Consider the following 13,680-nt stretch of genomic DNA (forward strand, 5'->3'; position numbering starts at 1 on the left):
GAAGGCAACTGGAAAACTTTTTATTATTGTATTATTTTTTATTTTTTGAGACAGAATCTCGCTCTGTCGCCCAGGCTGGAATGCAGTGGCACGATCTCGGCTCACTGCAACCTCCGCCTCCCAGGTTCAAGCGATTCTCCTGCCTCAGCCTCTTGAGTAGCTGGGATTACAGGCGTGCACCACCACGCACGGCTGATTTTTGTATTTTTGGTGGAGATGGGTTTCACCATGTTGCCCAGACTGGTCTTAGCTCCTGAGCTCAAGTGATCAGCCCACCTTGGCCTCCCAAAGTGCTGGGATTACAGGTGTGAACCACCACGCCTGGCCGGCAACTGGAAAACTTTCATAACAGTGTTATGGAAAGCTGGCCTGGGCACCTCTTGCACACCCCTCATTCCTGATGGTGCTGCCATTCTGATCTGTGGAAATGGACTGACTCCCTGCCCACCAGGCCTCGCTCTGATATGCTGCTTATCCAAGCTACAGACTTTCAGCCCCAGGCAGCTGTCATCCCTTGGCTACTTTCAAACACCTACAGAGGCTTTGAAGATGCTGTTTCTGTAGAGGTTAATTTGTTTTCCAGTATACCCAGAATTGCTAAATCAGATTTTGTTCAGTGTTAGTCTCCTTGGGGAAGTACTGATGTATGTTACAGGGCCTAAATACTTTTTACTTTTTAAAAAATACTTTGGCTTTTACTTTTTAAAAATACTTGGCTTTTATAAAAGTTTTCTATTTTCCATTTCATTTCTTAAAACCCTGTATCTCAGCTTTGTGATAGCATTTTGTTTACCTCATTTAGCAGCTAGAGAATGATAATGTATTAAGTATCAGAACATGGTAGGTGTGCCATGAATCCAACAACAGGGTCAGATGTGCATTAACGTGAAAGGATAGTGGGTCTCTGAGATGGTCCAAACAGCTGGACCCCAAGGACTGGGAGGACTGAGTTCAGATCAGAGCAATGCTGAAGACAGAGGGCCAGTTGATTTGCTGCAGAATCTTTCAGAGGCCAGAGTAGGTAGTGGTGAACAGGTGCCACCCTAGATTAGCCCTGTTTAACCCTGTCTGTGATGACACACATTTTTAAAGTGTCTGTGTCTGCAGCTCTCATGTGAATGACAGTCGTTTTTCCCTCCTAATGACAATGGCATTAGAATGAACTTTATGTTTTTCTTTTCTTTTTTCAGAACAAGTTTGCCTTCTCCTATGTTTTCCAGAAATGACTTCAGCATCTGGAGCATCCTCAGAAAATGTATTGGAATGGTAAGTTAACGGTTTTGTCATATGATATTAAGCAGATATGTTTAATCGTATATTCTTTAGAAAGGAATCTGAAAGTTTGCATTGAAGTGGTGCATGACAATGTTTATGGAAACGTAAGAGAATCATAAATTGTGAAAAGTCATAGGTGAATTTTTTCTGACGAGAATTTGAGCTGCTCTAATGGCTTTAATGTGCGTTTTTGATGTAAAAAAAAAAAATGCCGTGTTTCTGTCATCACAGCACATTTATATTGCCCCATAGACTTACCTAGAAACTCTCAGAAAGAACAGACAACTCCACGGTGGAGAACAGGATTTCACTTACACTTCTGTGCACAGAGCAAGTTTTCGTATTTGGAATTTGTGAGTGTTGTGTATTAAGTATTTGGAATACGTCTCTGCTTAGTTATCTGTGCAGGTGGATGTGATTTGGGGGGAGGTAGGGAGATGGCAGCATTTCCTTTTATAGAAATCCTTGGATTCCTTTGTAGTTCGTAGTCAACACCGCCACCCTGATGTCAGTCAGGCTAGGATTCAGGGTAAAGTTCTCTTAACTCTTCCTAGTGTGATATTGGACCTCCGAACATGTAAGTCGTGTGGCACAAAAGAATCTGCCTGGACATTACCTTTTAACATTTTGCAATTGAATGTGTATCCTGGGAGCACTCCAGAACTTTCCCTGTGCTGGGAAGTACAGTCACCTTGTGCACACTTCATTCTGCGGCTTGAAATCCTGTCCACTGCAGAGGTGCTCACTTTGGCATTTTTCTTTTTCATTTTCTTTCTTTTTCTCTTTTCATTTCATTTCTTTTTTTTTAAATTTTTTTTTGAGACAGGGACTTATTATATTATCCAGACTGGAGTGAAGTAATACCATCATGGCTCACTGCAGCCTCAACCTCCCCGGCTCAACTGATCCACCCACCTCAGCCTCCTGAGTAGCTGGGACCACAGGCATATCCTGCCACATCCAGCTAATTTTTTGTATTTTTAGTAGAGAGGGAGTTTTGCTATGTTTCCTAGGGTGGTCTGGAACTCCTGGGCTCAAGCAGTCCTCTCACCTCAGCCTCCCAAAGTGTTGGGATTACAGACCTGAACCACCATGCCTGGACTCTGGCATTTTTCCAATGTCTCTCTTCTCTAAGTGGATAATGAAATCTGAAACTTCCTAAATGTGATTTCCAAGGAACAAATTTCATAAACATTAATTTTAAACAAATATTTGACTCCTGCATGGAGAGTAATTCATCTAAATTTCAGAGCCTGATAATGTAGGATCTAATCCCCACTCTGTTATGTTGGATTGTACCTGATATGCTCTGACAGATACTCTGTTTCTCTAGAATATGGTTTTACTTTTATGTTTAGGCACAGAACTTCTTGTACAAGTAAATGCTTATGCTGAATCGTAAATAAAATACAACAAATAAACATAGAGCTGTTTGTGTTGAAAGGTTCCATAGAATGTTCTGAATCATATCTCTAGAATTTATTGATTTAAGGCATAGAGAGAGAGCTTCAGGGGAAGTTGTGTTTTTGGAAACTTCTTTCTGCTGAGGTTCGTAGGAGACGAATGTTCTGGAAGAACATTTTTATTAATGTGGCTGGAAAGGAAATCACCTAGCTTTTGGAAATACTGTTCTTTGAGCACTGTCCGCTATAGGGTCTTCTCTCTCAGCAGCAGACACAATCAAGGTATAAGCACTAAGCGACAGTAAAGATGAAAAATGAAGAGTCTTGAGAGAGAAATACAAATATTACTCCCCCGCTTTCTTTTTTTTTTTGAGTTGGAGTCTCACTTCATCACCCAGGCTGGAATGCAGTGGTGCAATCTCTGCTCACTGCAGCCTCTGCCTCCCGAGTTCAAGTGATTCTCCTTCCTCAGCCTCCCGAGTAGCTGGAATTATAGGTATCCACCACCACAAGCAGCTACTTTTTCTAATTTTAATAGAGACACGACAGGGTTTCACCATGTTGGCCAGGCTGGTCTTGAACTCCTGACGTCAGGTGATCCACCCGCCTCAGCCTCCCAAAGTGCTGGGATTACGGGCGTGAGCTACTGCGCCTGCCCTGGAACATATTTTTAAAGTAAATTTTGATATCAACAGTCTCCAATATCTGCCTGTTTCCATCTCCCAAAAGAAAAATAGGTCCAAACTTAGAGAATAGTAGTATCCATAGGTCTTAATACACTTAACTTAAAGTGAAGGCATTTTTAAAAATCCCCTATTGTATATTTCTGATTCTTTTTATTTTTGGAGACAGAGTCTCGCTCTCTGGTCCAGGGTGGGGTGCAGTGGTGTGATCTCAGCTTACTGCAACCTCTGCCTCCTGGGTTCAAGTGATTCTCCTGCCTCAGCCTCCCCAGTAGCTGGGACTACAGGTACGCGCCACCATGCCTGGCTAATTTTTTGTACTTTTAGTGGAGACGGGGTTTCACCATGTTGGCCAGACTGGTCTTGAACTCGTGACCTCAGTTGATCCACCCACCCTGGCTTCCAAAAGTGCTGGGATTCCAGGTGTGAGCCACCGTGTCCGGCCTGCATGTTTCTGATTCTGTCACATTAATCCAAATACTTCACTTCGTGTCCTTTTTGTGAGGGTGAAACAGTTCTAGAAGCCATGTGCATACCTTCAGCTATCATCTCTCTTCCCTTACCTCCATTTACCCAGCTTTTTATTTTGTTAATAAGTCTTAAGAGTGGGAGAGGAAATTTGATACTGAGCCGTAGCTCTTCCTGCTCTCTGTTGTCGTGAGGAGCGTGCCAGGACAGAGTGCAGGGTGTGAGCATCCTGCGGGTGAAAGTCCCACAATTCCACGCTCATCTAGGGTCCCCATCCCATCTTTCTCCACAACAATTAATGCCCCGGATTTGTATGCTGTGATGATATCATTTTATGATGTAATGCTATTATTATTCAAAATATGTGGCTTTTCTAAATTCACAGTACATATGCTTATCTGCCAGATATGGTCTAAGTCTCACTTTGTCTTAGGAAGGAAAGAAAGAGTTTCTTCTCCAGGCGTTTGTCATCTTGGCCCCCAGTGTCCGCAGCCCCATCCCCAGCCGGGCTTACTCTGCCCCATCTCCTCCACTCCCACGCACCTGCACGTTGTACTTTACCTTTTTCCAAATAGCATGTAGCCACTTTGATTTCCAGTACTGATGACATCCTTCTTTTCTTCTCCTAGTCTGTTTTGGGCAGGATTATGTTATCAAAATGTCGGATTATACAATGTGAAATGAATACTTTACATAACTGGAATTCAACCCTAAATCTCTTTGTGGTTGAAGCTTTTACCAAACAAACAGATCTCTGGCTCCTGAGAACTAATCCTGACACTGCTTAGTCATTTGAAGCCTTTGCTTATTTCTTTCTGCTTGTTGCCCCTTTGTCACAGGACTCTTTAATTCCAAAGCCTCGTGTCCTGTGTGTACCCTGTTTCTGTCCTCCTCTTCCCCTCCACCCCTTTGCTCCAGCAGCTTTCTCAGCAGGGCTCAGCCAGAGGTTAGGTCGTGGCTGTTCATGCTCAGTGACTTAGGCAGCCAGCCCCAGGACCTCAGCACAAAATTTGAGGAAGTACTCGAGCTCAAGGCCATGCACACACTGACCTTGTGTGTGTTCAAATGTCTTGTAGTAATAGAATAGTCCTGGATTATTGCAAAAGGTGACAAAGGTCTGGTATATCATGGATACCGACTATTGAAAGTGAAAGGAAAGTGTTGTATCATTCTTTTAAAGGTAGCTAGTGGAATCCATATACCATCGAGTTTTGATTGCCACTGTCATTCTGTTAAATACATGAGCAAGCTGTTCTTTAGTCATTGAAAAGCTTATACTTCCATGTCTCCTTGAACTTGTATTTCCATTTTATCCTTCCTATAGGATAACTCAATTAATTTCGTGTCCTTTTTGTGAGGGTGAAACTGAGTTCCAGAAGCCATGTGCATACCTTCAGCTGTCATCTCTCTTCTAGTACCTCCATTTACCCAGTTAACTCAATTTTTTTAATCTGTGAGGGTCTTTTATTGGTTACTTTATCATACTTCATTATTACAGAAATATGTATACAAATTAAAATTTAAAAAGCTATATATTCTATAAGGCTTTAATACTAAAGATTTCTTTGCATTGTTATGAATGTTAGTATTTGAATGATTACAATTGTAAACATTATAAAATTTATGAAAATATTAGCAAACGGTAAAATGTTATGAGTGAAAAGAATTTTTTTCAATTGGGTTTAGATATCTGAGATGAATATCACTTGCTGCTAGAATGAGACAAGATTTTCAGTAACAATTATGTTCTTGTTTTTGAATAGATGCAAGGACTGAGAGCTTTGCTCATATTAATAGACAGATGGGAGCAGGAGTTTTTTGGGTTTTTAAAAAAATATCCAGTAATGTCATTCAGTTCTTTGACCCCCTTTTCAACTATGTGCCAAAAGTCAGATTATATTACACAATTTTTTGTGTGTGATTTATAAGCTAACAACTCAATTAGGACTCCCTTCAGTGTTACTAAAAACACAACTTTGGAAAACTCTAATTTGCACAAGGTTTTGTTACCTTTCATTAGTCATTGGCTTCTTGGCCTCTGGGAAATACACCAGACAAGCTTCTCCCAAGCTCTCCGATCTCAATTCATTGAACTGTTTTTATCACTCAGTTGTGCCTTGCAGTACTGAGAAAGGGTTGAGAAAATTGGAATATTTTTCACTGAAGTAAACCTTTGCCAATACGTTTTTGATAAAATGCTTTTATCTCACCATGAATCTTAAGGTGTTTCCCACAGACTGAAGATTTCGCTCATTCATTCCGGTACAGAATGTCTGCCACACAGCCGTGGGGCCAGACCTCACGCCCAGACGTATCACCAGGTCAGAGTAACTGTCAGAAGGGATGTGATGTTATTTCTGGATTCAGATAAACATGTGATACCATATATGCCGCCATGACAACAGTGTTATTCTTGCATTCCAACTCTAAGATAGATGCGGAGCTAGATAAGATTTGGAACTTTGCCAAATCTGGTGTGTTATAAATACCAGCTAGAGAGACAGGAGATAGAAGCAGCAAGATAGTTAAACAAAATTTGGTATCTCTACCCACACACTCTACAGTGGTCTAAAATCAGAATGTTTCAACCTGGGGAGAAGTGACTTGAAGACCCTATTTCTAGTGTCGTGTCTTTCCCTTAACTGAAACAGGCAGTTAAGGAGCCCTAATGTAAGTTAATGGTTCTTGAGTAAAAGAGGCTTTGCTGATAACAGTACTGTTTGTAATTCCCTGTCTGGTCCCCTGGAGCTTTTCTCATTTCCAGGTATAAATACTATGCTGTGATTCAGGATGGTAGGATATTAAGTTTTTTTTTTTTTAAGTGGCAGAGGGCGACTGTGAATGGGGAGATGAGCAAAGAGGAACAGCACAGACCCTCCAGTGCAGGTGCCCTTTGAGACTTGCCAGTTTCTAGGAAAAAATGCATGTGGAAGTAGATTCCCTTAAAGCCACGAATGCCGAGTGATCCAGTGCAAGCTTGCGGCCCGTGCTTCCATCGTCCCTCCACACACCTGTCTAGGTGTTGTCCAGCCTTTAGTGAGGTCGCCTAGCAGGAGGGCTCACGCCACCTCCCAACTCTGAAGCTGTTCAGCTGCTAAGCAGGAAGAATAGGAAAGGAATATCATTATGCTCATTAGCATTTTCCTTAGAGCTTTTCTTATCTTCTCCTCCCTGTTTTCCCACTGGTTGCACTGAGGTGCCCACACTGTGGTTCAGTTCACCCATGATGAGCACACCCCCTTTTCCCGCTCGGTGGCGCCTTCCTTTCTGCCTGTGTGTCTTTCACTCTGGCCCCTGTTGTACCCCCCGACTGGCCTGTGAGGACTGAGGACAGAAGGCCTGAGGGCGGCAGGCTTTTTTTCAAACTGCCCATCCAGAGTGGCCGCAGGCAGCTATCCCGGGATGCCTTAGAGTAACTCCTCTGCGTGTGATCAGTGGTATTCAGATGGCAAGAACGTCATGCAGTGATAAACTGATGGATGAGATGCTAGGCATCGTGTGGAGGGGAGGGAACTGAGCAGCATGAGATGGGGAAAGAAAGAGATTTGGCCCTCCAAGGCTCTCAACTGTAAGCACGATGAATTTTTTCGTCCTCGGTAGCTGTGGGAGGTAGAGGTGTCATAGAGGAAACATCCAGTGCCATCTCCATCCTGCAGGAGGCACGGCTCTATCCAGGGGACAGCCAACTGCCTCCAGCCCCCGGCTGTCAGCGGAGAGAGCTCTGGGGACCCACCAGGGTTTGGGTCATACACGCGGGGGAGCACCCTGCCCAGAAGCTGCTGTCTAGGCAACAGAGCAGACACACCTAGCCTAATACCTGAGGGGAATTTTCTCTCTATAACCCAAGTCTTTAGTAGTTACACTTCGGTCCTGTTACAGTGGTAGACTTTACATTTATACGGTATTTCCAATTTCAGTTGATCTCAAACTTGGCCTTGCTCTCAGGTTTCTCTAGTGCTCGAGTGAAAACGCAGCCTTCTCTCCTTCTTCTCAGTTTGTCAGCCCATGAGCAACTGCAATTAGGAGTTTCTGCAGTTTCATCATTGGTTGCTGTTAATTTGCATGGTGATATTTAAACTTTGCCTTTAGCTGGAATTGCTTGGCATAAATGTTTAACTTTTCCAGCTGCCTGAAGCTCTCAATGATAGAAGTTTCTAGGCAATGTTTCTTCCTGAAGCTTGATCTTCATCATGTGAATTGTTTTTCTTATTATTGGAATATACAGACATACTAGTTGTATACAATATCTAGAGAATGCAACACCACACTTCGTTGGATTGGAAGTGAAAATGATGTATCAGTGAATTTTCAAGAGGTCTCAGAGGGAAGGAAATAAAATATAGTTGGTGTCAGTGAGCTTTTCACTGCCTTTCTAGGGAACTGTAGGTTTTAGCAATTGAAATAATTGTAAGAGTATTTAAAAATAATTACAGATGACGGAGGCAATACAATTGCAAGTAAGTTGCTGTATTTTAAAATAGCATGTTACACTCTTCCCAGGTCCAGGTTGTTTTTATGGCAGTCCGGGTTCTGCCTCTCATTCCCTCTCTGTTATTTGACCCAGCCATGTGGCTTTCCATTTTCTTGAGTGCATTCATTCTGAGTTACTAAAAGAAATGGAAAGCTGTTTAAATTATTATAGATTACAACATTTTATTAAAAGAGCCTTTTAGAATTTTAGCAGCTTTTCAAATGATTAAAAAATAAATCTACTTGTTGAATTGATGATAAACCCACATCCTTTGTGCCTTGGTCTCCAGAGTTCACACCACCCTCTTTGTCACTGGCTTCCAACCCCTGGAAAGCCCAGGTGACTGGTGTTGAACAGCCGGTGGCCGTGGACACCTGCCTGCCCCATCCTGCTGTGCTGTGTTTTCCCGTGGAGCTGGATGTGGAGAGATGGCAGTGCACGCAGCATTGCTTTAGAGTTGAAAGATTACATCCCTAGGCCAGTATTCCTGAGAAAACAAAGCAAAATCCCTTTGAGGGAAGCACTCCTGTCTTATAAATACTAAAATGTCATCCCCGGTCCGTCTGTTCCTTCCTCAATGAGTGTATGATAGTCCTTAGAGTGTTTTTCAGGAAAAACAAATTCAAAATCAGACTTACAGGTAAAGCTCTTCCTTTCTTTAACGAATAAACTTTTAAAATTTCTTTATGATCAATCCCACCCTGCTGTTGTGTACAATAAAGGGAAATGGAGAAAACAGGAAGAGAGCTGAGCCAGGAATGGCATAGTCTGTGTCACCTACTGGCTGTCACTGGTTGCCACTGCAGTGAACCCCTGCCATCCTGGTGTTTGGATCCCTCCTGGCCCAGGCTTCAGAAAGGGCAGCACCCTGTCCCTCACTCCCTCACCTGTTAAGCTCAGGTCCCTATGCCATGCTGCTGTCTGTGTAGCTTCTCTGCAGCTCAGCTGCCCCTGGGTCAGGGCAGAGTATCCCAGCCATTGAGGCATACCTGCTTTCCTGCAACCTTGGAGGACTTGGAGATCTTGTCTGCATTATTAATAACAGTGATAATAGCTAGCATTTATTGCTCACTTAACAGATGCCTGGCACTATTCTAAGTGCTTTATATTAATGAATTCATCTCATCTTTACAAGCCTGGTGAGGTATGTAATGAAATTGTCCCCACTATGGGGAGAGGTTAGGGACTTGCAGGCTGCCAGGCAAGTAGTAGGTAGTACAACTAGGATTTGAATGCAGGAAGTTTGATCTCAGAGCTCATTTTTTCCCCTTGGTTTTATAATTAAGGCAAAACATACATAAAAGGCACCACCTTCACCATTTTTAAGTATATAGTACAGTGGCACCAGTACCCTCGCATTGCTGTGCTACCATCACCACCGTCCGTCCACAGAACTCTCTTCAGCTTGCAAAACTGAAACTGTCCCCTCGAAACACCAACTTCCCCACTCCGCCTCCCCCCGCCCAGTAACCACCATTCTACTGTCTGTTCAGAGCCCTTTCTTATTTATTTGTTTATCTTTAGCAGCCTTACCCAAGAAGTAGGAGCCTGTTCTTTTAATTTCCTGTCTCTGGAACTTAGGAGTGGACTAATCTGAAGTTTCCATTGTATTACTTCTACACCAATTTTTCCTTGTCCATTTCATGACTAGCATCAGTGCAAGTGTGTGTATTATAAGGTGGACCAGCTGCTGCGGAATGAGGCTGTTAGCTTCCCTGGCTTTTCCTTTTGCCTGTCTGAAATTGGTTTTTTGTTTCTGTTTCTTTGTTTTGTTTTGTTTTTTGAGATGGATTCTTGTTCTGTTGCCCAGGCTGGAATGCAGTGGCATAGTCTCGGCTCACTGCAACCTCTGCCTCCCGGGTTCAAGCAATCCTCCTGCCTCAGCCTCCCTCATAGCTGGGATTACAGGCACACACCACCATGCCCAGCTAATTTTTGTATTTTTAGTAGAGACGGGGTTTCACCACGTTGGCCAGGCTGCTTCGAACTCCTGACCTCATGATCTACCTACCTCGTCTTCCCAAAGTGCTGGGATTACAGGCCTGAGCCACCGCGCCTGGCCTATTGTTAGGTTTTAAAATAACATCTCGTTTTACCCTTGATTAGAAGAGCAATGCATGTTCAAATCTGGAAAATACAGAAAAGCATAAGGAAGGTTATTAGGATTCCCTATGCCCCCAACTCCTAGAGATACCCACTGTTAACTTTTTGATGTTACTGTCTTCTAGCGTTTGTTTCTATGTCTATAAAAACATATTTAACGAGATTAGAATATTTTTGAACATGTTGCTTTATAACCTGTTTTTTTTTCTCTCAGATTTTAAGGTGAATATTTATTTAGAATGAGGAAAAATCACAAGTTTTGAAGTGTAAATATCACTATTACCACAGTAATGTTGTTTGTGTCTAGTACCACAAACAATATAAATCCAAAATCATTACAGTCTTCTTTAATTGCCTTAGCATTCTTCTGTACTTTTTTTGTTACTCTTTTTTGTCTTTACATTCTCTTTTATCACATGTGACTGCGACTATGATATTTTCTGTAGCAGAACTAGAAAGATAATTTGACCTTTCGTAAAGTATGATTCATCAAAATTCGTTCTTAAAATTTCATTTTATTTTTTAAGACAGGGTCTTGCTCTGTCACCCAGCCTAGAATGCAGCAGCACGAACATGATTCACTGTAGCCTTGACTTCCTGAGCTCAGGCAAGCCTTCTGCCTCGGCCTCCTGAGTAGCTGGGACTACAGATGTACGCCCCCATGCTTGGCTAGTTTTCTGATTTTTTTTGTAGGGATGGGATCTCACTTTGCTGCCCAGGCTGGTCTCGAATTCCTGGGCTCGTGATCCCTGTGCCTTGGTCCCCAAACTGGTGAGACTGCATGTGTGAGCCACCATGCTTGGCCTCATTTTATTTTTTAAAAGACTTTTATTTTATAAAGTAGTTTTCAGTTTACAGCAAAATTAAGAGGAAGGTGCGGAGAGTTCCCACACACTCCCCGGTCCCACACGTGCATAGCCTCCCCGTAGTCAGCATCCCTCACCAGGGCGGCCCATTTGTTAGAACTGGTGAACCTGGCCAGGTGCGGTGGCTCATGCCTGTAATCCCAGCACTTTTGGGAGGCTGAGGTGGGCAGATCACAAGGTCAGGAGTTCGAGACCAGCCTGGCCAACATGGTGAAACCCCATCTCTACTAAAGATACAAAAAATTAGCTGGGCGTGGTGGCACGTGCCTGTAGTCCCAGCTCTTTGGGAGGCTGAGGCAGGAGAATTGCTTGAACCCAGGAGGTGAAGGTTGCAGTGAGCCGACAATGCACCATTACACTCCAGCCTGGGCGACAGGGCGAGACTCCGTCTCAACAACAACAACAAAAAGAATCAGTGAACCTGCGATACTTCATCACCCCAGGTTCGCAGTTTATACTAGGGCTCACTCTTGGTGGTCCGTGCTCATGTAATGACGTGTATCCAACATTGTAGCACCATACAGAGTGTTCTCACTGCCTTAAAAACCCCCTTTGCTCTGCCTGTTCATCCCTCCCCCTTACTCTGGGCAACCACTGACCCTTTCACTGTCTCCATGGTTTTGTCTTAACCAGAATGTCATACAATTGGAATCATACTGGCTTTTTTTCCCTTAGTAATAGGCATCTGTGTCTGCTCCATGTCCTTCCATGACTTGATAGCTCATTTCTTTTAAGCGCTGAATAATATTTCAAACGTTACCAATTTTTTTACTCAGCATTTAGCTGTGTTAACCACATGCATTATTAAGCAAGACCTTTGTCTTCAAAGAGCTCTCCATTGAAGGAGGCGGGAAGTTCTGTGTGTGACAAATGCCTGAAAAGGGAAAGCTCACGGGGCAGTGAGAATGCAGGGTGCATCGGGGGCGGGGCACACCTGCAGTGTTCCCCTCTCTGTGAGGTGATGGGGGGGCATAGATGGGGTATAAGATAGTGTCCCTTTCCCAAGGAATTGTATTACTATACACGTAGCAAGATAAGCTGGTTATCACCCATACCATAACAGTAGGTAATAGAATCTAATCTCTGATCAAATGCTCAGTTGTGAGCAGTACATTTTGGTACTCTAGCAATTGGAAGGAGGAGGAAATCAGTGAGTGCTACAATACTTGAGGAGGAAAGACTTGAACTGGGCCTTGAAATCTGGGTAGGACATAGAGGAATAAAGGGAAGAGAGAGCAGGGCATTCCAGGTTAAGTGGTGGTTGTAATGAGGCTTTTGCTGCAGTACCTGGCACATAGTAGGTGCTCAGTTAAATATGTGTTTAATGAAAGCGTAAACATGCCAGAAGGAACAAAGTAGGAGTAATACACCTCTTTTAGCATCAGAGATGTTGACTGTCATGCACCATTGGTGGGAGTATAAATTGGTTAAGCTGTTTTGGAAAGCATTCAGCTTGGTAGTGTCTGTAAAAATAAATAAATAAATAAAATAAATTAAAATGAGCATGCTTTTGACCCAGAAAGTCCACTTTAGAGAAATCTACTTAAAATCCCTATTTGCCTATATTCTTAAAGATATATGATTAAATAGTTCACAGTGTGTCCATATATGGATGTTGTTTTAAATTTAACAAACACATCTAGCATTATTAATGTGCCCAGAACTATGCTTTATGATAGATACTATTATATTAGCGCTTAGTACTTATTGATGAGGAAACCGGCACAGGGTTTAACTTGGTCAAAGCCACACGGCTAGTAAATGGTGAACCCAGCAGTGGAACTCAATGTGGTTCGGTGGTCTTAGCATTACACTATCCTGTGATTAGAAAGAACTTGACTCGATGTATGTACCTTACATGTGTATAACACCCCGCTAAAAGATCCCCAAAACACAGTGAAAGTGTAATGAGTCAATACATAGAGCTGACATCATGCATTAAAACAAACAAATTTTGGCTGGGCACAGTGGCTTACGCCTGTAATCCCAGCGCTTTGGGAGGCTGAGGTGGGTGATCACCTGAGGTCAGGAGTTGGAGACCAGCCTGGCCAACATGGTGAAACTCCGTCTTTACTAAAAATACAAAAAAATTAGCCAGGCATGGTCCTGCACGCCTGTAGTTCCAGCTGCTCGGGAGGCTGAGGCATGACAATCGTTTGAACCTGGGAGGTGGAGGTTGTAGTGAGCCGAGATCGTGCCTTTGCACTCCAGCCTGGGCGACAAGAGCAAAACTCTGCCTCCAAAAAAAAAAAAAAAAAAGAAATTCTCTGTGTGTGAATATAAATCAGGAGTATGTATGCATATGTGTGTGAATACATAGGTCTGTATCCCAAAGTGTTGCTGTTGTTTTGTGTCCGGGGAGAGGAGTGGGAAAGGAAAGTAAAGAGACATTTTCGTGTTTTTATTTCAAT

The 13,680-nt window shown here is 43.0% G+C and overlaps 1 protein-coding gene across 9 annotated transcripts in view; it reads left to right on the plus strand.

Annotated features, from left to right (window-relative positions):
* The window catches only part of OSBPL1A (oxysterol binding protein like 1A), a 229,920-nt gene that overhangs the window by 194,272 nt on the left and 21,968 nt on the right, over nt 1-13,680 (plus strand). For all 9 annotated transcript variants that reach the window (XM_028837998.2, XM_028838000.2, XM_028837999.2 and 6 more), the window contains one exon: nt 1,191-1,266. In XM_028837998.2, the coding sequence (XP_028693831.2) occupies nt 1,191-1,266 (76 nt within the window). The remainder of the gene's footprint in view (nt 1-1,190; nt 1,267-13,680) is intronic.

The sequence above is a fragment of the Macaca mulatta genome, chromosome 18 (assembly GCF_049350105.2).
Source record: "Macaca mulatta isolate MMU2019108-1 chromosome 18, T2T-MMU8v2.0, whole genome shotgun sequence".
Classification (NCBI taxonomy): domain Eukaryota; kingdom Metazoa; phylum Chordata; class Mammalia; order Primates; family Cercopithecidae; genus Macaca; species Macaca mulatta.